The sequence below is a fragment of the Typopeltis vanoorti genome, chromosome 2 (genome assembly GCF_054136105.1).
Source record: "Typopeltis vanoorti isolate ZY-2024b chromosome 2, IOZ_Tvanoo_1.0, whole genome shotgun sequence".
Taxonomy (NCBI): domain Eukaryota; kingdom Metazoa; phylum Arthropoda; class Arachnida; order Uropygi; family Thelyphonidae; genus Typopeltis; species Typopeltis vanoorti.
The window spans coordinates 127,914,913-127,940,067 of NC_143550.1; the positions used below are offsets into that span (position 1 = coordinate 127,914,913).

General features: G+C 36.8%; 1 protein-coding gene across 1 annotated transcript in view; it reads right to left on the bottom strand.

The window, feature by feature from the left end:
• LOC150109421 (tRNA pseudouridine synthase-like 1) overlaps positions 1-21,912 on the bottom strand; it is a 141,361-nt gene extending 119,449 nt beyond the window's left edge. The window contains exons 1-2 of the mRNA XM_090408112.1: positions 21,681-21,912; positions 5,639-5,693 (exon numbers count right to left, since the gene is read on the bottom strand). Of these exons, the coding sequence (XP_090264238.1) occupies positions 5,639-5,693; positions 21,681-21,730 (105 nt within the window). The 5' untranslated portion in view covers positions 21,731-21,912. The remainder of the gene's footprint in view (positions 1-5,638; positions 5,694-21,680) is intronic.
• Positions 21,913-25,155: the final 3,243 nt, after the last annotated feature.

Below are 25,155 nucleotides of genomic sequence, written 5' to 3' on the forward strand. Positions count from 1 at the left end.
AGTAGTGGGATTAGCCACCTTAGTGATGGAACTCCAAGCCCGCCGTTCTTCACCCTCTCATGAAAGTATGCAATTGGAGTGTCTGGCGGAAGCCAGAGCCATGATCTAACAGACGAATAGTCAGCCCTATCCATTCTGGACAGTACCAAGACCAAGCACCAACTTGTGATAGTAATGAGGTAGAAGACAATAGGACAGAATAAAGAGCCTTTGTTGGGGCTTAAGAGAAGCTTTCCTCAAAGAAGAAAGCCCAGACTCCAAGGCAGAAGGGATAGAAGACCTCCCCTTCGAAGTGAACATAATCCCACGGTATCTCCACTCCTCCAGGATGGTCAAAGAATGTAATGGCCTAGCGTGCAGGAAAAACTCAATATTCTCAACCATTAGCTTCTTGTCACGCCCAGAAGGGACAAGGGCTAATGAGCAGAACTTCTCTGCATTAATAGTAAGATCTCAAACATGAAAGAAGTCAACCACCCGGTCGAGGAGTTCCTGCAAACCTAATTTAGTAGGTTTGCAAGTTTGCAGCCAGTTCAGCTGAACACTCTTTTAGCACCCATGCTGTAATTCCATCAGCTCCTATTGCTGAATTCTTATTCAGTTTGCGAAACAGATGTAATACTACCTCCTCTTCATACACCCGAGTTTCTTCATCGAGTAAGAGGTAGCAGTGAACTCAATGCTGCCTATACAGTGGTGCCTCGCAATTCAACGTCCCGCAATCCAACAGTCTCGCAATTCGAGTTGAATTTTGCGGGCCAGCACATGCATGGAATTGTGCAATGTAATTTGTTATTTCTTGTTGGGCTGCATTGGTGTTTGTTCGTGTTGTTTGTGCTAATTTTCAATTCTGCATTTTTCAGAAAGTAAAAATTTTGTGCATCCACAGTTATTTTTTTGAGTGAAATTTAAAAATGGGCCAAAGAGAAGTGAACAGAGGAATAATTCAGGAAAGATGCACACTTGGTTGCGTATAGAGAAGAAGAAATAAATTGTAGTTAAAGTGTAGAAAGGTAGAACAATTACAGATGTAGCTCAAGAGTATGGCATTCCTAGGTCAACTGTGGCAACTTTTTCGCAACAGAGAGAGAGAAGATTATGGGTGCTAGGATGTCTGCTGGTGCAATGAAGATTTCTGACAAGAATAGATCTTCAATCAATGAAGGGATGGAAAAGCTGCTTATCACTTGGGTAAGAGAAAGACAGATGAAGGGAGATCCAGTAACTCAGGCAATGATTTGTGAGAAGGCTAGGTTAATTTTTGAAGAATTGCAGAAGAAAACTCCAGGACATACCTCAGATCAAACTGACGAATTCAAAGAAAGCCAAGGCTAGTTTCACAGATTTCAAGGTAGAACAGGCATCCATAGTGTTCTCAGACAGGGGGAAACTGCTAGTGCAGATAAAGAGGCTGCAGAAAAGTTTGTGAAAAAATTTGAAGATTTAATCAGGAAGGATGGCTACCTACTACAGCAAATTTTTAACAGGGAAGAAACGGGGTTATTTTGGAAGCACTTGCCAAATCAAACTTACATCATGCAAGAAGTGAAGCTCCCAGGATATAAGCCTATGAAATATAGGCTTACCTTGTTATTGGCAGCAAATGCAAGCGGAGACTTTAAACTAAAGCCACATCTGGTCTACCACTCAGAAAAAGTTCAAACTGCCAGTGATGTGGAAATCCAATGCAAAAGCCTAGGTAGACAAGCAGGTTTTCAAAGATTGGATTTTTGAGGTGTTTGTCCTGAGCATGAAGAAGTTCCTCACTGACAATAATTTGCCTTTGAAAGCACTGCTGATCTTTGACAATGCTAGTGCTCACCTTCAAGATTTAGAGGAGATTCTTGAAAATGACTTTGACTTTCCTAATTTTTCTTAGGATGACAACAGTGCAGACCAAGCAGCTGGAGAATCAGAAGCAGCTGCAGCCATGTGAGAGATTATTTCAATGGCAGAGAATTTTGACATAGAAGAGGTTGATGAGGCTGATGTAGAAGAGCTTGTGGAAGATCACGATGACGCACTGATCATGGAAGAACTCGGAGCGCTCAGCGAACAGCAAACAAAAGAGAGAGAAAGAGAAATTTCACCTGAAGAAGAGGATGGCATGGAAAAAGAGCCGATGCCAACAGCTGCCATTAAAGAAGTTTTTATTCGAATGGGAGAAGGTGCAGTCTGTTTGTTTGGAATGGCACCCCATCACTGTCGATGCGAGTAGAATGACAGACATGTTCAACAACACCATCATGCATCACTTCAAAACCATCTTGAAAAAGAGAGAGAGACAGTCCACCCTTGATCAGTTCCTCATTCCTGTTCAAGCAAAGAGGAGACGAGAAGAGGTAGAACAGGATAAAGAAAACTCCCTTTCAACATCTAAGGCTCAATAGATTGTATGTATTGTGTATACATAGTGTATTTTGTAATTTAGTGTATTATACATTAGTAAAACATGTAAAGTAAATAATATGGTGTATTTCTCTCCCACTCCCCCATTAAGAGGAGTGGGATGGGGGTCCAACAACGAATTAATCTATTTTCCACAAACTTATATTTGAAATCCTGTCCCACAATTAAACAGTTTCGCAATTCAACATTAATTCAGCAACAGATTAATGTCGAATTGCAAGGCACTACTGTACCAGGTTGATAGCTTTTAGCAAAATGAGCACTAATTAGTTGAATAACTTCTTCTGCATCACGCTCGTACCATCTGCATTCAGTAGAGTTATTCTTTCAATTTCATTCTGCCTTTTACTTGCAGCATATCAACAGAATTCATGTAGGTTGTCTTTAGCTTGCAGAGCCAATTTATTTTCATGCTCAGACATAGCTTTCCATACAACAGTTGTGACCCTTCTGGCCTGCTGCTTATAATTTTCATAACATCATCATCAACAGCTTCATTCATGATGAATGCCTCTTCATACTTCTTCCATTTTAGCCAGTCTGGTGCATCTCTCTGCAATAAATGTCCATAACTTGTTATCTCATCATTGCATCTTACCACTGGTCTACTTGGTTTCCGATAACTAGTTCTTGGTATCCATTTTGTTGTTCTCCGTGTCCATGCTGTCAGACATTCTCATCACATGTCCTGCCCAGTGCTATTCGTTGCCTTTTATTACTAAGGCAATGTCCATTATGCTTGTTTGCTTTCTTATCCAAATATTATTCTTTTTATCTAACCAGGTTATTCTCAAATGGCTCTTTCTATGTTTCTTTGAGTCTCTAGGTGTTTTTTTCGTCAACTCCAGGTTTTGCTACCATAGGTCATTGTTGTGAGTACACATTGGTTGTGAATCTTTCTTTTTAGGCAGTTTGGTAAATTGCTTTTAAATATCTCTCTATTAGTTAAAAATTTTCCATCCATTGTATACACACACACACACATATGCACACAGAAAAAAAAAGTAATACATAGCTACAAATCATAATAAGTATCTCATGCTTATATTACAATTTGAATATATGATTATGGGTGAGTGTTCAAAGTCATTATTTCTCATAATTTAAAAATTTTTAGATCGTCATTATGATTAAGAATGGGTTGATTCAGAAGTGCTCCATAACATTCTTTAAAGAGTCTTTCAAATTCAAAAGCACTTGTGTGAATAATTTTTGTGTTGTCCCATAAGATCCTATAGCTAGTAGAAATGTCATGTTCCACAAGACCAGATTTCTCAGCTTGGAGAAACAGATGTAGTGATGTGTTATGATTGTCACATGTCATTGGTATGACCAGTGGTGAGCTATGGAAATTTTAACAAAGGGCTCACATCATCGAGGAGAAAAAAAAAAAAAAGAAGAAAAAAAAAAGCCGTATTTCACACCAAAACTTTTATTAATACAGTTTATGTATAAATTCCAATCAAAAAGTATGAGAGGAGAATCAACCTTTAAAGACTATCATTTTTAAACAAATATTTCATGATCTAAACATGAAATATTTGCACGCAATCAACTGTGTTAATTTAGCTTACATAAGAAAAACATTTTTTAACTATCAAAATATAATAAGAATGAAATCTTTTATAATCTTTCATAAAACATTTGATTGGCTACTAGTTTTACCATACGATTGGCTACCAGAATGGAGAAGAGTAAAAATAGCGCATGCGCTTATTTTATTTTCAAACTTGAGCACATTCGTTAAAGAGGAGTTGAAACAATAATTCCAAATAATCTATACACTGCCGAATAGAACTAATTTTTGTTAGGTTACCGTATGAGTTTGTCACTTAATATGTTTCAAAAAAAAATTTTTTTTTGAAAAAATAAAGTAAACAAGAAGAACAAGGGGCTTGCAAATTTGAGAAAAATTTAACAAAGGGCTCACGCCAGCCCCTTATAGCTCACCACTGGGTATGACCACTATGGTCAAAATAGGAAAGACTGTGGGAACAAGGAATCTGATGCACTCATAATTGAACCAAGTGTGGATGTTTTTCTTTTATGGAAAGCAGGATCAAGAAAATCTTGTTTGCTTTGAAGGTTGTCTGGAATTCAAATTTTTTTAAGACTTTTGAGATGTGTTCAGAAGTGGCCCTTTATGTAAGGAATGGAGATTCTCTTGGTGTCTGATGCTGGGCTAGTAGTAGGAGAATAATTATCCAAGATGTGCTGTAATTTGGATGGTAAATATCCATTGATATATATATAGAGAGAGAAAATGGAAAGAACATCTATTTAGGATGGAAAGATGTTGGCTACCAAAAGAGGTGGATAGATATAGATCAAAGGTAGGGGGGAGAGAGGGGGGGAAGAGGAAGATCAGCTGCAAGATGGAAAGACCAGTGAAGCCGGAACAGGCAAATGCCTAATCCTTGAAGAGAAGAACAACAAGAAGAAATATCCATTAAGAATCATGTTGTTTTTATAGACAATTGTAATTCTTGTCTGAGTGTATCTTCAGTGTCTTTAGAGCAACAGATGACGTGCCTTGTGGGCAAGAGTATTGACAATGCTGAGTTTTTTGTGAAGGGTGGTGCATAGTTCTGAAGAATGTTTCTTATAGTGAATGTTGGCTTCTTATAAACTGAAAAGCTGAGAACACCATCCAGTTCCCTCTTTACCAGTGAATCTAAGAAAGGAAGGACTCCATTATTTTCCTTTTCTAGCATAAATTTAATTCCAGGGAAAATAGTGTTAATTTTATCTAAGAAACTGTCTAATTCTCCATTTGTATATGGCCAAAAAGTAAACACATCATCAACACAACAAAACCAAGTGGAGATATAACGTGTGATAGCAGTGAAGAATGTTCCTTCAAGTAGTCCATAAAGTGTAATTTGATGAAGTAATCTGAATGCTGGTGAAGAGGGAAACAATGTTAAAGCTTAAATAAACTTAAGGTCTCAAAAATAAGAAGGGTGGTAGCCTCATATTGGACGACAAAAATCATTGCCCATATGAGACAATCACCTTGACAAATGACTTTCCAAACTAGCCATGCCACAGTGGGATTCTAACTCACAGTCTGTGAGCAAGTGTGTTATCTGCACAGCCAACCAGGTCAACCAATTCATTACTTGGCTGTAAGAAGTCATTAAGTTAATACAAAAAAGTAAAATGGGATGGTAACAATCAACAAAACCTATTATATACAGAAAATAAATAAAATAAAACAAAAACTTACTTCTAAGACATACTGAACAGTAGATGATTTTATTTCTGACAGACGTTGTGCTCCTCTAGGGAAGGAAAAAAACAAACAAACAGCATCACCTTGTAAAATTATATATGTTAAGAAATTTTAATTTAATTTTCTTAATATTGAATCTGGTTTTCTGGTTTTTATAAATAAAAACCTGAACACCAGATTTAACATCACAATTTTTATTTTAAATAAAAAATGACCTTTTTCATTCAGTTTCTTTTTTATACAGCCAATGAACCAAAAAAGTATAGCAATCTACACAAAACTAATCATAGAACAACTAATAATAAAGTTAAAGAAACCAACATAATTTTTATGTTATTATTTTCATTGCATTTTGTGAAGCATATTGATCCAATGCATTTAAAAGAAGATAAAAGGAATGCAAGCCACACAGCTGATGAAAAGGTGGAAAAGAGGAGGATAATAATAATTGAATTGGTGAGAGGATTGACACATTATTTAATACTTGGGGATGGAATGTACTGTGAACTCTGCTCAGGAAGATAGCATCTTCTTCTCTAAATAAGATAATTTGTGGAGGTTCTGTGTTGTTATATATATATTTTTATGCAGTAAGTAGATAATGCATTAAATATTTGTTTTCTTTTATTTTCTCAGAATGATTTGTCTACATTCTGTATCTTGTTTCGTAATATTTTTCTTGAAGCCTTTTAATTTTGTATTCTTCTGAAAATATTTATTTAGAGCAAAATTTTTGGTCTAGTTTCAAGACAATTCTCAATGCGAACAGTTAAAGAGATAAAATATAACATATATTTTATATATGTTATATTTATATAATATAAATTATAATAGAATAGCAATTGAAAATTATACTGTGTGATATAATATTCATTGCAAGAAGGAAGTGCAATCTGTAACTATTAGGATTCAAGGAAAGGGCATCAAAATTATTATTATTATTACCCTCTCCATGGAATTGGCAGGCTCATCATGGGAGGTTCATTCAACTGACAACATATCTATCATACTGAATCTTAACACTCCCTGCATTAACAACATATTCCAGTAATGCATTCCATTCACTGACAATTCTCCATGTAAAAAACATACTCCCTGCACCCTTTTCACCATACTCTTACATATCTTCCAGGGATGGTCTCTGGTTCTTCCCCTCTAACCTTCGATTCTTTTTACAATCCTCTATGGATTAATCCAATAAAATTTCCTTGCTAAGCTAATGTCTCTATCATATCACCTCTTTTCCTCCTATTCACCAAACTCTGGAATATATATTTCTTCATTCTCTCTCTCTCTCTCCATAGCTAACCTTCCATAATCCTGATACCGTCTTAGTCACTCTTCTCTGGACCCTCTCCAATGTAGGGGTGACCAAATCTGAGCACAATAGTCCAAATTTGGTTTAACCAGTGCTTTATACAGTATCACAACCACCTCCTTATCTCTACATGTTACAGTACTTCTTATCATAGCAGCAATGTGATGTACAGTCTTTTCAATACTTGTAATATGCCCTCTAAATTCAGTCTACTGTCAACAATCAATCTCAAATCTCATCCACTTCCTGCAGTATACCACTGTCGCTATAGTACAGGAGCCTTATATTTCTGAACTCAAACATGCAACACCACCATGCATCTTTGTCCAAGTCAAAAGTCTACTTAAATCTTCTTGAAGGAAATTAACATCAGTTGTGTGCTACTTATAATTCTCCTCAATTATTTGATGCAATTATGAGGACTACTGAGTAAGATAACTTCTCAATATCGAGAAAATTTAATAGTCATTTCTGTTCAGATTAGGATGATGATGTGGACTCCAAGTTTCTTTATATAATCTTTCTAATAAAAAATGGCTCCTGTGTAAAACTTTGGTCTGATTACAATGGTTTCTAAGTCTAACAGATATGGAGAAATGACAAGATCTGACTTATCAGAATCATGAAGCTGGATGTAATCCTGTTCTAGACATATTTGAGTAGACCAATCTGTCTACCCATAATAGTAGAAGCCACATGAGCAAGAATTCTGTAAACTCCTGGATAGGGGTAGATCAGAAAATTTTCAGTAGAAGACTATAAGAATGAACTTAGTTTATGAAATGAGTATGACACTTGAAGGTTAATGTGGCAAACATCTCAGACACACCTTTTATATAAGGAATGTTCACTTTAGAAACTTCCTCTGAGAAGAAATGGGATGATAGCTAATTATCAGCTACATTGTTGGGGTTATAGCCATTTGGGAATGAAAGTGGTACTAATGACAGAAGGTTCTGCTTTGAGAAAAAAGTCAGTGATTCATAAGGAGTGTGCACAATACTAAAGTTTTAATGACACCTGACTTCTGAGTTTATGAGACGCAGCATCAATACATCTCTCTCTTTCTATGTGTTTTCTTTCTTTATACTGAAAAGTGTAGAGTATACCACTAGCTCATCTATGGCCGAGAACATTCGAAAATGGAAGGTGATTGTTATCTTCTAATTGAAGAGTAAATTTAATCCTTGGATTAAATTAATCCATTTTTTGAAGAAAATATCAAGTTCAGATAGAGAAGAGTTCCAGATGCTGAACATGTCATTGTATCAAAACTGTACAGAAGGCCTGATGGAGAAGGTAATAAGTATATGCTTTAAAGTGTTCTGTGTAGTAGTTGACCAAGGTGGAAGAAACAAGCAAGCTCATTGCAATACCTTCAATTTATTTGTAAAATTTAATTTTGGGAGGAAAAATAACTTGCAATTAAGTTGAATAATTTTAGAATATCTGGAAGGAAATCTTTGCATAATAACTATAACATATCTGTAAGAGGAATATTTGTGAAAAAAAGGAACTACATCAAAACTAATTAAACAATCCACTGGTAGTAACATACGTCCAGGATAGTAATATAAGTCCAGCTTTTAAGAACAAGATAATGTAATTTTGTTCTTAAAAACTTTGGAATTTTCAATTGATAGAGTTTCCAATATAATAAATTTAGTTTAATCCTTTATCCAAGTGTGAGCAAACAAAGTTTGCACCTGAAAGTATCTTCAGGACTGGGGTAAGGTGGTACAACACCAGGGCACTCCTTGCAAAGGTGGAGCAAGCTAACATCACTCCTATCTCAGTATCTCCCATAATGCAAAACACATCTCCTTGCGGATATGTCTAATGTTATGCATTAAGGGAAGGGCCACAACCCAGACTAGTTTCGACCTTTATTGAGGTCTCTTCAGTGGGAGCCAGGCCCAAGTGGAGATACCAGGCAGAAGCATTAGCAGGTCATCTCTACCTATAGAAGTTGCCAAATGGTGTGCCACCATTTGGCAACTTCTTGGGCCTGGCTCACACTAAAGAGACCTCAATAAAGGTCGAAACTAGTCTGGATAGTGGCCCTTCCCTTAATGCATAACATTAGACATATCTGCAAGGAGATGTGTTTCACATTATGGGAGATACTGAGATAGGAGTGCTGGTAGCTTGCTCCACCTTTGCAAGGAGTGCCCTGGTGTTGTACCACCTTACCCCAGTCCTGAAGATACTTTCAGGTGCAAACTTTGTTTGCTCACACTTGGATAAAGGATTAAACTAAATTTATTATACTCCAACCAAGTGAAAAATAAACTTTCAACACGGAGTTTCCAATAAATGAGGAAAGAACTTTTGACAGATGTTTAGAAAGGCTATATACATTGGATTGCCAAAAAGAACAAAATTTCTGGACTTATTTTACTATCAAGAGATCATTAATTTAGTTTAAATGTAGCTTCTCTCTTTACAAATATCCTTCTTGCAGATATGTTAGTTATTACACAAAAATTATCATTCAGATATTGCAAAATTATTTGCCTTTGCTATGGATGCAGGATACTTTTCCTGATAAAATAACATTAAAGTTTTTAAAGTGGTAACTATTTTGCACGTATAATAGTTGGAAAATTTTACGTATAAAGCACGTGATTTCCCATGTTGGTGACCAATTCGTACATCCTTTATTTCTTTTTCCCCTTCAGCATGAATTGACTCTTCTTGGCAGGTTGCCAGACTAAGGTCGCGAATCTGTGTTCGGACAGTACTATAGGTTTACCTATTTCTTCCACCATGACCAACTACTATGTGGAAATAAAAGTTAAAAAACAGTTATAAAAGAAACACGTGTGAAGTCGCTTTGCCAGAATAATGTCTAACACTAAACATAATGGAATGGCTAACAGTAGAGCAGGACTTGCAGGAGAAGATCATCACATGTGATGAGACGTGAATTTTCTAGTATGATCCAAAAAGAGCCAATCAATGCACTGGAACACTCCCACGTCACCTAGAATGAAAAATGCAAGAATCAGCAAGTCAAAACTGAAGGCAATGCTGATCATGTTTTTTTTTTATATCAATGGCGTGGTAATGGTTGAATAGGTACCAGAGGGTCAGACAGTTAACCAACATCATTTTTTTGACATCACTACCAACATCATTACCTTGAGGTTCTAGCCAAGCTGAGAGAAAGAGTGAGGAAGAAGAGACCCAATATGTGGAAGAACAACATTTGGATTCTCCATCAGGATAGCGCTCCAGCCCACAGTGTAATCTGTAAAGCAGTATCTGGCTGATAAGAAGATCCCAACATTGGATCATCCACCTTACTCACTGGAATTAGCTCCATGCGGACTTACCTTTTTCCAAAGTTGAAATCCACATTGAAGGGCATCCATTTTCAGTCAGTGGATGAGGTAGAGGAGAAAATGGCAGTGCTACTGAGGCAGATAACATCTCATGACTTGCAGCACTGCTTCCAACAATGGAAAAGTCGTATGCAATGGTATATAGATAGAGGAGGGGAGTATGTTGAAGGGGATAACAATTAAGCTGTACAATTGTAATAATAAGCCACATTTTTGCAACCAGTCTCGTTATTTAATAGTCACACCTCGTACATTCACTGTCCTTGTCCTTTATTATAGTGGTAACCACCATGTATTTTGACAGGTTAAGACTGCTAAGGAAGTCATCATGTAACTGGCTTGTTGTCTTTTAAAATGCTAGCTTTTGTTCCAAATCAATAGCATTTCTTTTCCTTTTATTACTATTATTATTTTTCTAATACCTTAATACAGCTCATCATACTGTGTCTTAAACACATTCAGATTCTCTGCAGACACCATGTTCTCAGGCAATGCATTCCAACCATTCACAACACCTGCTTCTAATTCCTTTGCTCACACCCTCCTTATACACTTCCAGGGATGACCTCTTGTCTTTCCCCAATTTCCTAAAGTTTTATGAAAAACCTCTTCAATGTTAATCGTATAACAACACTTTACCAACTTATATGTCCCTATCATATCACCCTTCTTCCTCCTAACTACTAGACTTTGAAAATTGCATCGTCTCAATCTTTCTTATATTTAACATTCCAGAGATCAGAAACTATTATAGCGAATTGCCATTATGAACATGCCAAAAATGAGAAAGTACGACATGGTGCTGGATGGTAAGACCCCCTGGGCCTGAAGGCATCCAATATGCAAATAGGGAAGAATAAAGAGCTTCCACAAGTAGAACTAGTTTGTCATGATGTGTCCAGGTCAAACTCGAAAGGAAGCTTGGTCACGGATGTGGCTGGTTGAGAAAGGGAGGCTCCCTGTTTCACAAGAAACTACAGGATTGGAACTTGGAATGTTAAAAGTATGAACCAAGGTAAGCTGGAAATAATAAAGATGGAAACGGAGTGCAAGAAGCTGGATATATATTGGGAATAAGTGAACTTAGATGGACAACAATGGGCCATTTTCAGTCAAGGGACTATATGGTGTATTATTCAGAACATGAGACAAATCGTAAAAATGGAGTATCTTTCTTACTCAGGAAAAAGATGGCTAGGTATGTATTAGGTTACAGTTCAGTGAGAGAAAGAATCATTTCTCTCAGAGTGAGTGGTCATCCAATGAATATGACCATCATACAGATTTATGCACCCACTACAGACACCAAAAGAAGACATAGAAGAATTTTATGGCAAGTTACAAAAAGTGATAGATGCAACACCAAAGCAAGATTTATGGCTACTTATCGAAGATTGGAATGCAGGAGTGAGAAAACCAAGGAACAAGGAATAACAGGTCGTTTTGGTTTAGGTATTCGTAACATTGCAAAGAAGAGACTAGTTGAGTTTTGTGCAGAAAATTCTTTGTTTTTTGCTACACTGCTTTAACCAGCACAAAAGAAGATTGTATACATGGATATCACCTGATGGACAATACAGAAATCAAATTGATTATATACTTGGCCAATGAAGATGGAGAAGTGCAATTCAGTCTGTCAAGACTTTTCCAGGTGCAGACTGTGGAACAGACCATGAGTTATTAGTGGCTATGATACATGTGAAATTACGGAAACTGAAAACAATACCAATGGCGATCAGATATGATCGTGGAAACATACCAGCTGAATACAATATTAGCATACAGAACAGATTCAACACACTCAATTTGTATGAAAGAGAACCAGATGAACTATGGGAAGAGATTAAAGATATAATTAAAACAGAACCAATGAAGAATATTCCTACAGTTTGTAAGAAGAAGTTTAAATGGCTGTCAGAAGATGCGATCAAAACTGCTCAGGAAAGGAGGAAAATGAAGGCCACAGGAAATCTGCAGGAAGTACGGCATTTGAATGCAGAGTTTCAACTCTGCATTCAAATGCCGTATTCAAATGCCATTCAACAGAAAGGACTCCAAAATTACTGAGAAATTTGAAGAGCAGGATTATACACAGGAGCCATTACCACTGGAGAGTGAAGTGAGTTGGGCACTGCAACAGCTATCCAATAAGAAAGCACCAGGAGGGGATGGAATAACCATTGAGATGCTCCAAGCCCTGGGAGAAGAGGCAATTAAAATTTTAACAGCTCTATGTCAGTGAATTTGGGTCACAACTACATGGCTTAGGGAATGGAAAAAATCAGTTTATATACCTTTATTGAAGAAAGAAAGACGATGCAAGAGAGAGTCCAAAAATTACAGAACTATGGCACTGATTTCTCATACAAGTAAAGTCTAACTTAAGATCATTCAGAAAAGACTGAAACCATTCATGAAGAAAGAAATGCCAGATGAACAGGCAGGAATTCGAAAAGGCAGAGGAATAAGAGATCAGATTGCCAATGTGAGAGGGATAATAGAAAGAGCACAGGAATATCAAAAGAATGTCTACCTTTGTTCCCTTGACAATAATAAGGCTTTTGACTCTGTAGATCGTGTGGTATCTGTTAAGAACAATGAAAGTACCAGGGGATTTCATTATCCTTCTGAGGAATTTTTATTATGAACAAGAAGCTACTGTCCGAACAGATCTTGGAGAAACTGAGTATTTCACAATAGGTAAAGGGGTGACAAGAATGTATTTTATTTCCGTACCTGTTTAACTTGTACAGCGAATACATTTTAAGAATGGAAGGGCTGGAGGAGTCTTCAGTTGAAATTAAAATTGGTGGAAGAAATATTAATAATTTGAAGTATGCAGATGGTACCACCTTGCTAGCAGAATGCAAAGAAGATTTGGATGAACTTATTATAAAAGTTATAGAAGAAAGTGCTAAATATGGCCTCAAAAACTTAACCTCAAAAAGACAAAAGTTATGGCAACATGTGAACTTAATGATTTTGAAGTAGATGAGGAGAAAATGGAAGCAGTTAACAATTTTGTGCTCCTAGGATCCTGAATTGATAAAGATTGGTATTGTACTGAAGAAGTTAGAAGAAGATTATTACTTGGAAAGAAAGCAATGACAAATTTAAGCAAGATATTTAAAGATATTAGCCTCGCAACAAAAATCAGAATCGTGAAAGCAATGGTATTCCCTGTGGTACTGTATGGATGTGAAAGTTGGACCTTGACAAAGAGTGAAAGAAGGAAGGTAGATGCATTTGAATTATGGGTTTGAAGATGCTTATTCAAAATACCATGGACTGCAAAGCAAACCAATAAATCAGTGATAGACAGAATAAAGCCAGATTGTTCCCACGAAGCTATGATCATCAAGCAAAAATTATCATACTTTGGTCATATTATGCGAGCAAATGACAGTCTGGAGAAGATGACGATGCTAGCTCAAGTTGATGGAAGCAGGAGAAGATAAGACCAAGAATTACATGGGTGGATGGAATTAAAGAAGCAACTGGAATGTGCCTGGAAATTCTGAAAAACATGGCCAGGGACAGATCTGCATGGAGAGCGTATGTTCATAGAATCACCAGGAGTCGAAAACTACTCGATGAAACATAACATACTGGATCAGATCTTGCTCCTTGGGACTGACATTTACTGGTTTTGACTGTGCCGAGTTTCCTGTCCTGAAGTGATGAGTTTAATAGTGATTCTTTAGGGTAACTCAGTGAGATTTAGAGTGATATACAAGATTATTATTACTGTACAGGCACCTCCATGGGCTCTAAAGTCTCATCAACGGGGGGGACCAAACTAATCACACAATTTATCATACCTCTCCTTAAACCCATTAACAGACAAAGCACTAACAACTGACTCTAGCAACCCAATCCATTCATTCACAACTCTCAAAGTGAAAAATCTAGTTCTCACACCACTAATAACCACATTTTACTCAATTTCCAAAGATAATCTCTTGTTCTGTCCCCCCTCTAGCCAAGTGAGTGCTGAAACATTTCCCCTGCATCAATCCTATAAAACTGTTTAATTAACTTAAATGATTCTATCATATCCCCTCTTTTCATCTATCAATCAACTTCTGTAATCCACATACTCTCAATCTATTCTCATAGGGAAATTCCACAGACTACTCACCATTTTGGTCGCTCACTTCTAAATCCTATCCACCACTATTTCATCCCAAGAAGACCCAGGAGATCAGATCTGAGCACAAATAATCCAGATGTGGACATATTTGGGGCCTTATAAAAGGACACTGACAAGACCGCAATAAAAGTCGAAACTGGTCTGGGTAGTGGCCCTTCCCTTAATGCATAGCATCATACATGTCCACAAGGAGATGTGTTTTGCATTATAGGAGATATTAAGGAAAGTGATCAGAACTTACTCCACCTTTACTACGAGTTGCCTCAGACCTGAAAATACTTCAGGCAAAATTTGACTTACCTGCTTGTTTGCTTACTTGGAAGAAAGGATTAAAACCAAGTTCATCCTCTGTTCCCACATAAGTCTCTGTCCCATATGTCACAGCATTAACCTCACTTGAATGATATATCCTTGCAAAGTGGTCACTCAGTAACCCAAATATTTAATCTGTGTCTGTCACTTCATGAGGATCAGCACTCATTAAGGTTATTCTTCCTCTTACCACATAACGAAAAAACTCTCAGATTTCCTTTGGCTTGTTTGGCTAATTTCTTCTCATAATCTGATTTTGCCTTTCTTAACATGCTGGTCACCTTTCTCATTATATACCCTCCATAGTATTTTTTTTTCTGCAGCTCATGTTTAATGACATTACTCATCCATCTACTCCTACCTGATTATCTTAACCTTAGATATACAATTTAATATTTCTTCCTCCAGATGCCGCTTGACTATCGCCCATGCACTATTAACATCCTTTACTGTAGGGTTTTATGCCATGGCACACATTATAGCTTCCTTCTAAGCTTGTTTCATGTGTTTTGTAGTTCTACATATACTCCTTCTTGAGAGAATATTCATAATATGTTTTACGATATTCCAAGTAAAAACCTACCCATAATAATCACTCGACCTGCATTATTGTACTAATTTGCTGATGCATAAGTCCAAGATCATATATTTTTTCTTATTGGTCTTGATCTCACACTAGACTGCTTCAAATGAACAACCACCTTCCCACCCATCTCCTATTCTTTTTGGCTGCAATTCATCTGCAACCATCAGCAGTCCTCCCCCCACACACACACACCCTATCTTCTCTTTCTTCCCTAAAAATACTAAACCCTTTGCATTCTATCCCTGTAACTCTACATCATCTGCTGTTAGTTAGTCAAGTCTCACTAATGCTTTTAAATTTTGGTGAGGTTGCACTAACCAATGCCAAAAACTCCTCGATCTTGTTCCTGATACTTCTGCCATTGGTATATATAGAAACTATAGCTCCCTTTAGGCTCCCAACCACCTCTACTTCCTGAATTGACTACCCAATTCAAAATTTTAGCTTGAGAGACTAGATTCCACACGTGTTATTCTCACATTCATCCTGAATTTGCAAAGCTCACTCAAAGTTTTTGGAGGGGTATCCCTTGAACTTTACAGTATCTCAATAATGTTTGAAACCTCTCTAGTTAATGGCTTTTCCCATAATGCATAGCATTATACACATTTGAAAGAATGTGTGCTGTGCATTATGGGATACTAAGGCAATTAATGTGAAGTCTCTCTCAATCCCGTAGCTGGTTCTTTGGATGTGGCTGACCTCTTAACTGCTACACTGCTATGGGTGCTGCTGGACTTAGTCCATTGGTTTCTTGCCTGGTTATTACAGCCTCTTGACAAGGGGGGGGGGGGCAACTGTAGTTTTCCTACAGGTGAACATATGGATCTACTTCTACCACGGTGACCCAATCCATCTTGGGAGAGTGTATACATATTTGTATGAATGAACATATGAAGGTGAAAGACAATCACAAACAACATGCCCTAAGCAGGATTTGAACCTGCAACCTCTTGGCTGGAGAGCGGATGCAGTAACCACTCGGTCAACCAGGCTGGCTGTGAAGTCATCAGCCTCTATAAAAAGCAGCCTAGTTGTGAAGATAATTCACATGCAAATTTTGTTTGTTTACACATGAATAAAGGATTAAACAAGAATATAATTTCTTGACAAGTTTAATTTAGATGAAAGTAGTATGAAGATTATATCTGCAGAGAACTTGAGTTAACTTTTCAGATGTACTCTGAATGTAAGGGATGAGAATAGTTTTGTTGTGATTTTGTGTGTCAGTTGCAGGAAGATGGGGCATACAATTTTTTGTTTATTTAATGAGGACTGGTCACAGCATTGGCTAAAAATGTGTTGCAAAGGTACCCAAGTTCAATTTCCAGGGCAGTATCATTTGAAGATGTTGTAGTAGATGGATAGTGGCATGATTACTTATATAAGTATCTTTACACATATGGATTTTCTATAAAATGAAAAGTATAATGAGCCAGTTGGTGTCATATCACTAGTGCATGCCTAGAGAGGGGAGACAATTGTTTATTTCCTTTTGCTACAGTGAAGTGTATTTCTGGATACTGGCTCAATGTATTAAAAATGTATTTAATGTGACCAGGTCAAACAGCAAGCTGAGTGCTTGATTCTCCAGACTCAATACAGCAATTAGTTAGTGTGAAAGAGTTAATCCATAGCAGTTCCATCTAGCTGTTTGTATATTTTTCCTCCTCCTCCTCATCAAATTGCTGACATGTATCCTCACAGAGTGTACAGGATATTATGATAGTACTACATGAAAAACTTACATCATTACTAACTTCCTATTTACAATTTTCCTCCAAATCAGTCTGTTACTTGTCAAGACTCCAACATTATCAAATCTTATATTTCTATCTTCTAAGGTACTTTTTACCATATCAATCCACCTATATCTCAGTCTTCTTCTTCTGGGTCTTTTTCCTGCCAACCTGGCAGAGAACACTTGTTTTGCTAATCATTCCTCTCTTCTGTTTAAGTGACCATACCACCTTAGATTAGTTGATGGAATTTTTTTCACTTGACTATGCTACCAATTATATATTTGGTTTAATCCTTTATCCAATCCTTTATCAAACAAATTTTGCGCCTGAAGTATATTTCAGGCCTGGGGCAGCTCATGGCAAAGGTGGTATAACTTCTCATCACTTGCCTTAGTATCCCATAATGCAAAGTACATCTTCTTGCAGACATGTATAATGCTATTCGTTAAGGGAAGGGTCACTACCCAGACAGTGCTTTGCATTATGAGATACTAAGGCAAGTGATGAGAAGTTATACCACCTTTGCCACAAGTTGTCCCAGTCCTGAAAATACTTCAGTTGCAAACTTTGTTTGCTTACATTTGGATAAAGGATTAAACCAAATATATAATTGGCACTTGAGATTAGCTATGCAAACACATTCTTGGATGCTAACAATGTCAAGTTCTTTCCACATATCCTCGTTTCATTTTTAATGTGATATTGGCATTGATGCCATCTGTTCACATCCCTAATCTTTCTCAGGACTCTCATATCTGTGGTCCCTAGTCTTTGGTCAAGTGTTTTTTTTCTAACCTAGCTCTCAGATCCATAAGTTAAAATTGGCTTGAACACTATGTTGTATACAGCTAGAATTGTGAGAACAACACAATGAATTCTGGTAATGATGTAGAGGACACTAACTTGTAGAAGCAAGGATATTCTGGTTCCGCTATATAAAGCTTTGAACTACTGTGTACAGATTTGGTCACCTGGTTTTCAAAAGGATGAAGAGATATTATTGGAAAGGACTCAGAGGTGACTGACTAAGGTAGTTTCCAGAATGCTGAGAATGAAGAAAGATTGAAAAGATGCAATTTACAGAGTCCAGGTGATATGACAGATTAGTAAATTGGGAAGAGGTTCTTATCAAATTAATGTTGAAGAGGTTTTGCATAGAATGTAGAGGCTCCAACATTAAGCTTGAGAGTGTGGTGTCTGCAGAGAATGTGAATGTATTTAAGGCACGATATTATGAGCTGTGTGTGTGTGTGTATGATTGGGAGAGGGAGGGGGGGGGTTGACTCTATGGAGGTTTGGAGATGATAATAATACATTAAAGCAATGTAAGAATTGGTTGGGCCTACCTCTGAGGAGGATAGGGATTTTGAAAAGCTGAAGACATTTTTTAGTATTATGATAAAGGCCAGGATCATCAAGTTTATTATGATGCTTTTTATTAGCATAACTTAGAAAGAACAGTACAGAAGGGATGGACTGCTTTCAGATGGCAAACTCTGCAATTTTATAAAAAGTAGATAAAATTCAATAGACACACTAAATGATATACATAAAATGTAGAAATGCTCTGTCAAACAGTTGCAACTCTATGGAGGAAAAAAACAACAACTGGATATTTAATTAATTGAATAGGTATCTGAAAGGTTGATATATCCTGTGGAAGTGGATGTAAGGAATTCCAGAGGGTAACGGATGGCAGTTGTAGCCAATGAAGTTTTAACTGAGGCTTGGCATTGCCGTTACCCTGGGACATTGAGTTTCGCTCTCTTGGGTTTTTTCCCGAAATTTTGCTCGGGGGGGGGGGCACTGAGAGAGCATTTTGAGTCTCCAGTGAGGGGCTGTGCTGGTGGATGCTTTTCCTTTTTAGTTTCTGACCTCTGGAATATCGAGCATGAGAAAAGATTGAGAACATGCAACTTGAGTGTCTGGTGGACAGGAGGAAGAGGGGAGATATGATAGAGACCTACAAGTTATTAAGGGGTTGTTATAGGATCAATGTTGGAGAGGTTCTACAGAAAATAGTGGGAGATCAGGGGAGAACCAGAGGTCATCCCTGGAAACCGTATAAAGAGGGTGTGAGTAGAGGAGTGAGAGGCAGGATTTTTTCGTGCAGAGTTGTGAATGATTGGAATGCCTTGCCTGAGAATGTGGTGTCTGCAAAGAGTTTGAATGTGTTTAAAACACGATATGATGAGCTGTGTGTGTGATAAAAGGACCTCCCAGATGAGTCTTTGACTCCATGAGGTCTTGGGGTGGTAATAATAATAATAACTCTGAATTGCATGTATTCTGAAGAATTTTCTTTCTAGGGAATGAAAATCATGCTACTCCTCACCAGGAACAGGATGACATTAATGATCTTAATCACCATTTTGCAACATGTTATTTTATTATTCATATGCGTGGTATCTCCATGGAGTCAGAAAATTCATCGCAGGAGACCCATTATTCAGACAGTAACCATTATTCCCACAATATCAATCACACCTCTCTTTGAACACATACACTAACATTGACAAAGCATTCACAAGCACTTCTGACAACCCATTCCATTCCTTAATTAACCACACAATTTATACAATTCCAGGGGTGACCCCCTTGTTCTCTTGATTCCTGCCATGTACCAAAGAAAGTTTTCAATGTCAGTCCTATGAAACCTTTTTAATAACTTGCATGCTTTTATCATGACCCCCACTTTTTTTTTTTTGTTTATCAGCTAATTTTTGAAGCCTAAAACTTTCACCCTGTTACCATAGGAAGCATTACTGACCTGCCACAATCTTCATCATTTCCCACAGGATCTTCTCCACCACTTCTTCATCCCTAAGGAATCCAGGTAACCAGATCTGGGCACAGCAGTTCAAATGTAGCATTAAGAAGTTCTTATAGTAGGTAATAGTAACCTCCCTATCCTTGCTTGTCAGAGTGTTATTCTCCAACCATGTAATCTGATGTGTAGTTTTGTCCATCTTTGCAATATGACCTCTAAACTTCAACTCCCTGTCCACAATCATCTCCAAGTCCCTGGCCTCATCAAGTTCCTGTAGTTCAGTACAGTTCCATAAATATAATACACTGATTGTGATCACTTCTTCCAAAAGTTTAACCTTACACTTGGCCATGTTAAGCTGACAGCCATTCAATTTTGTCCATACTGCCAGCCTATTTAAGTTATCTGGTAAAATTTCTATATCATCTTCATTAGCTATCATTCCCAACTTTGTATCATTAGCAAACAATTGAACATTTCTCTTCATTTCATTTTCTTTATCATAGATATACAAATTAAATAGCAGAGGATCAAGTACTGAGCCCTGTGGTATGCCATTGGTCACCTGCCTTCTCCTGGACTCAACTCCTCTAGAAACCACTCTTTGACATCTGCAATGCTCCCCCCCCCCCCCAAATCTAAATCACCAGCTCATATTCATCTCTGTTTGCTCCAATTTATGCAAAATGCCATGTGGAGTTCTGTCAAATGCATTTGCAAATTTCAGCAGTATCACTAGGTAGTCATTATCTTAACTCAACTAAACTGTCACCTTCACTAAGGCAAGACCTGCCCTTTACAAAATCATGTTGTCCCCTAAAAAGGACATTCCTGTCTATTCAGTCTTGAATTCTAGTTTTCATCAACTTCTCCAACACCTTAACCATCAGAACTGAAATACTGATTGGTCTATAATTTGCTACTTGTCTTGAGCCTTCTTTATGAAGTGGCATGATTATTCCCTCTTTCCACTCCATTAGCATCTTCCCTGAAAGCTTAAATTAAACAACTTGGTAAGATGATGTGGATTTCTTTTCCATATTCTTGTGGAAAATAAATCATGGCCTGATACACCATCTAATCCCATAGCAGTGTATCATTATAGCTACCTGCTATAATTCAATGTCACATTGAATTATATCAGGTAGCTCATAAGATTACTTGGTTACTGAAAACACATTAAGTAGAGATATGGAAATTGTTATTCCTCTTTATAAGGCCTCAATATGTCCACATTTGGATTACTATGCACAGGTCTGGTTTCCTGGGGTTGAGGAAGTGGTGGAGAGGATTCAGAGATTAATGGTGAAGATAGTGAGTGGTCTGTGGAATAATCCCTATGAGGATAGACTGAGGGTATGTGGATTACAGAAGTTGGTTGATAGGCGAAAAAGAGGGGATATGACAGAAACATTTAAGTTACTTAAAGTTACTTGATGCATGGGGAAAATGTTTCAGCACCTAATCGGGGGGGGCAGAACAAGGGGTCATCCCAGGAAGTTGAGTAAGTGTGGTTAGTAGGGACAAGCCAGGGTTGCCAGAAGCAACTCTTTGTCTGTTAATAGGTTCATGGAGGTATAATTGTCTGGATAATTTGGTTCTTCTGTGATAAGTCTTCAGATTCCATGGAGGTGCCCGTTCAATAATAACTATTATTATAATTATCACCACTTCGATGGTATACACCTGTGTAAGATTATTTTATTCAGCATTCATATTAAAATTTTGTGTAACACACGCGGTTAAAATCCGTAACTGTTATATACAGTATTTACATACAGCACTGGTATCACCATTTAACTACTAACCTATAACATGTTCCATAATATGAAACATACATAAGATATCGCACCATCATTACTTCGATATCTGTTTTAAGTTCTGCGTATCCAGGGAATTAACACGCGTGTTTGTATATATACATATATTGACAGCAACTGTAAACTGTTGTTAGTTCGCATAATCATTATTTGCAAAAATTAAGTTCGACAACACAGAATAATTAACAACACCAACAATTGACATTTCAAAATAGGTGCAAAATGCTCATCATCGACGCTAGCGCCTCCGTGTTACCAAAATGAAATCGTTTTTACTTCCATTGTTATCATATTTAAAATTATCATTTTGCTATTATGTATTTGCTGATATGTTTCACTAAGTTGTAGTTAAATTCGAGATATTTATTCTAAAAATAAAAAAATAATAATGAAACAATTATGTTAGAGATTTTCAGGATCTGCGAAAACCCATTTAAAAAAAAATCACAGTTCTCAAAAAAAAAAAAAAAAAAATCAGCTAACGACTTTTTAATCCCGTATTCTAACTTTTTGGAGACTAAGTGGCCAGTTCAATCTCCACTAGCAGACAATCAGAGATATTCTAGCTTTCGGAGACTGAGTGAGCTGTTCAATCTCCACCAGTAGCCAATCAGAGATAGCTGGACCATGTCTATCACTAATTATAGGCAGCCATCGATGAAGAGACCTACAAACAAGTGCTGCCTTGGTACCTTGGATATGTTGCTATCTGAAATATTGTGGGTTCTACGGTCGATTTTCTTGACTTTACGGGCTGAAAAATCGGAGTTTCCGGGAGAAAAAATCCGCTTGCCCATGCCAGAGATCGACTAACTCGGAAACTAGTCAAAGAAAGACTTAGAAAAAGTTCCTCCAGTTGGCGACACTACTCAAACAATAAGCTCCACTTCTACTGAGCTATACAGGCCTCTTTTTTTTAATAATAACAGTAAAAATTTATTATTTATTATTTATAAATAATATTTATAATGTATTACATGAATTCATTTGTGCATAACAGATACACGTACAAAATAATAATAATAATAATAATAATAATAATAATAATAATAATAATAATAATAATAATAATAATAATAATAATAATAATAATAATATATTTTTAAATATTTCATTCATTTTATTTATTCGAAATTGTTTTCATTTACAACAGAATTCCACAAGAAATGTTTACCTTATTATTATTACATTTGATGTTAAAATCAGCATAATAATCCTTAATACTTTCATCTTTTAGAAGGATTACATAATAATAAGCAGAATAATATTAACAGCATAAGAAATTAATACTGAACACAATTCAAAGCTGTTTGTTCAGCTTATGTGAAGATATCTGAATCCCATTAAGATATCGTACAGAATGCTTGGAAAATATCTTATTTAAAATGCATAAAAATGCTATTAACAATGTGTTTTACATATTTTTTCACATTCATATTTATGGTGATTCATTTAAATTTACAATGATTCATTTTTATTAAACCGATTATAATATTTACTTGTTTATCTGAATAATGTTATCAGTATCTTCATTATTCGTGTTGGAGGTTTAATAGAATATTATCAGCACTGAGAAAGGATTAAAAACAATTTTAATACTTCCAATATATTGTTCTGTCACAAAGACATCATCAGGGATTACAAAAAACTTTTGTAACAACACACACACACACACAAATATAATACAATAGTATGTGGAACTAAAGTCCTATCTAGGTGGTGCGCCCTCTATTGGCATTTGCAGGTGGCTTAGGATATAAAGAGGGATCTCCGATAATTCATATTTAACAAATTTTGGGAAGTTTAATGCAACTGTATTTTGTTTAAATTCGGTTGACTCCTGAGTGCAGATGCAAATTCAAAGAATAGTCTTTCTTTTTTGAATTTACTATGGAGCATGGTGGTTGTTTTCCAGGAGATCCTGTGGGTAGTATCCAAAACATGGTCTGCAGGGCCAGATTGACCATAATCGTAATTGCAGATGTATGACTTGTGTTCTTCTAACCGGATTGTTGCTGATCTGCCTGTCTGTCCGAAGTAAGCCAGTTTAAAGGCACAAGGTACCCTATGCACTCAAGGCACCGAGAGAGAAGGGAGCTAGTCTTTGGTGGAATGGATAAGGGTAAGCCCCACCACAACAAGTTTATGGTGGGGCTTAAAATGTGTATGGAGGTTGTACTTTATTAATGAGCTAGCTATTTTTTCTGATGTACCATGGATGTAAGGTATGGTGATGGTATTTCTGAAGTCCTTCTGAAGAGATGGTTGGGGAATGGGGAAGGACTTGATTAATTTTTAATTCTGTAGTCACTGTAACCATTGGAAAGATACTAACATCCTTCATAGCTAACATCCTCTCCTGGTCGTCACCTCCAAAAATTAATTTATCTTCCAGTCAACTCTCTGCCCTCAGAAACTTACGTAAAGAAAAAAGTATTGTCATCACCAGAGCTGATAAGGGTAATGCCACAGTCGTTCTTAATGCCTCAGAATATAATCGGAAAATGGATATTATTCTCCATGATTGTGCTACCTACATACCACTTGAACATGATCGAACAAAAACGCAAATTAAAAAATTAAAAATAGGTTTTTAATTTTTTCAAAAGTGTTCTCTTGGCCTCCTGACATTTCAAAAAACTCAAACCATTCTGTTCTCGTCCCCCCCCGTATATACGGTTTACTGAAAATCCACAAACCTAATTTTCCCATAAGACCTATAGTAGATGCCATCAATGCTCCTTGCTACAAATTTTCAACGCAGCTAGCTAACTCTTTGACCCTGCTCACTGGTCTTACCACATCTCAGTAAATAACTCTACCCATTTTAAAAACTTAATTGAAAATCTTACTTTAAATAATACAGACATATTGGCCACCTTTGACATCATCTCATTCTCATTACCAATAATCCCCTAATTGACACCTTAACACTCTTAAAAACGTTTTTCCTTCTGGTATCTTAGAGCTCGCTTCCTTTGCCATCTACTCTGGTTATTTTTCTTGGAAGAACAAAATCTACAAATAGATAAAGGAAACTGCCATGGGTTCCCCATCTCACCCCCCTCTTGCCAATTTTTGCATGGAATATTTTGAAAAACAAGCCATAGACTATTTTCCTTCTAAAATCTTCTATCTGGCTAAGATATGTAGATGATATGTTCTCTATTTGGCCTCATGGCCCAGACACATTAGATTCCTTCCTCAGTCACCTCAATAGTCTACATACAAGAATCCAGTTTATGATGGAAAAGGAAAATAACAATTGTTTACCCTTCCTAGATCCTTAGTCACACGCATTCCTAATGGTAACCTTTTTTTCTATGTATATAGAAAACCTACTCATACAGGCAGATACATTCATAAACTGTCCCATCACCACACCTCTCAGCAATATGGCATTATTAAAACTCTTACCAATAGAGCCCACCATCTTTTTTCCAGTGAAACTGCCCTTTCAAAT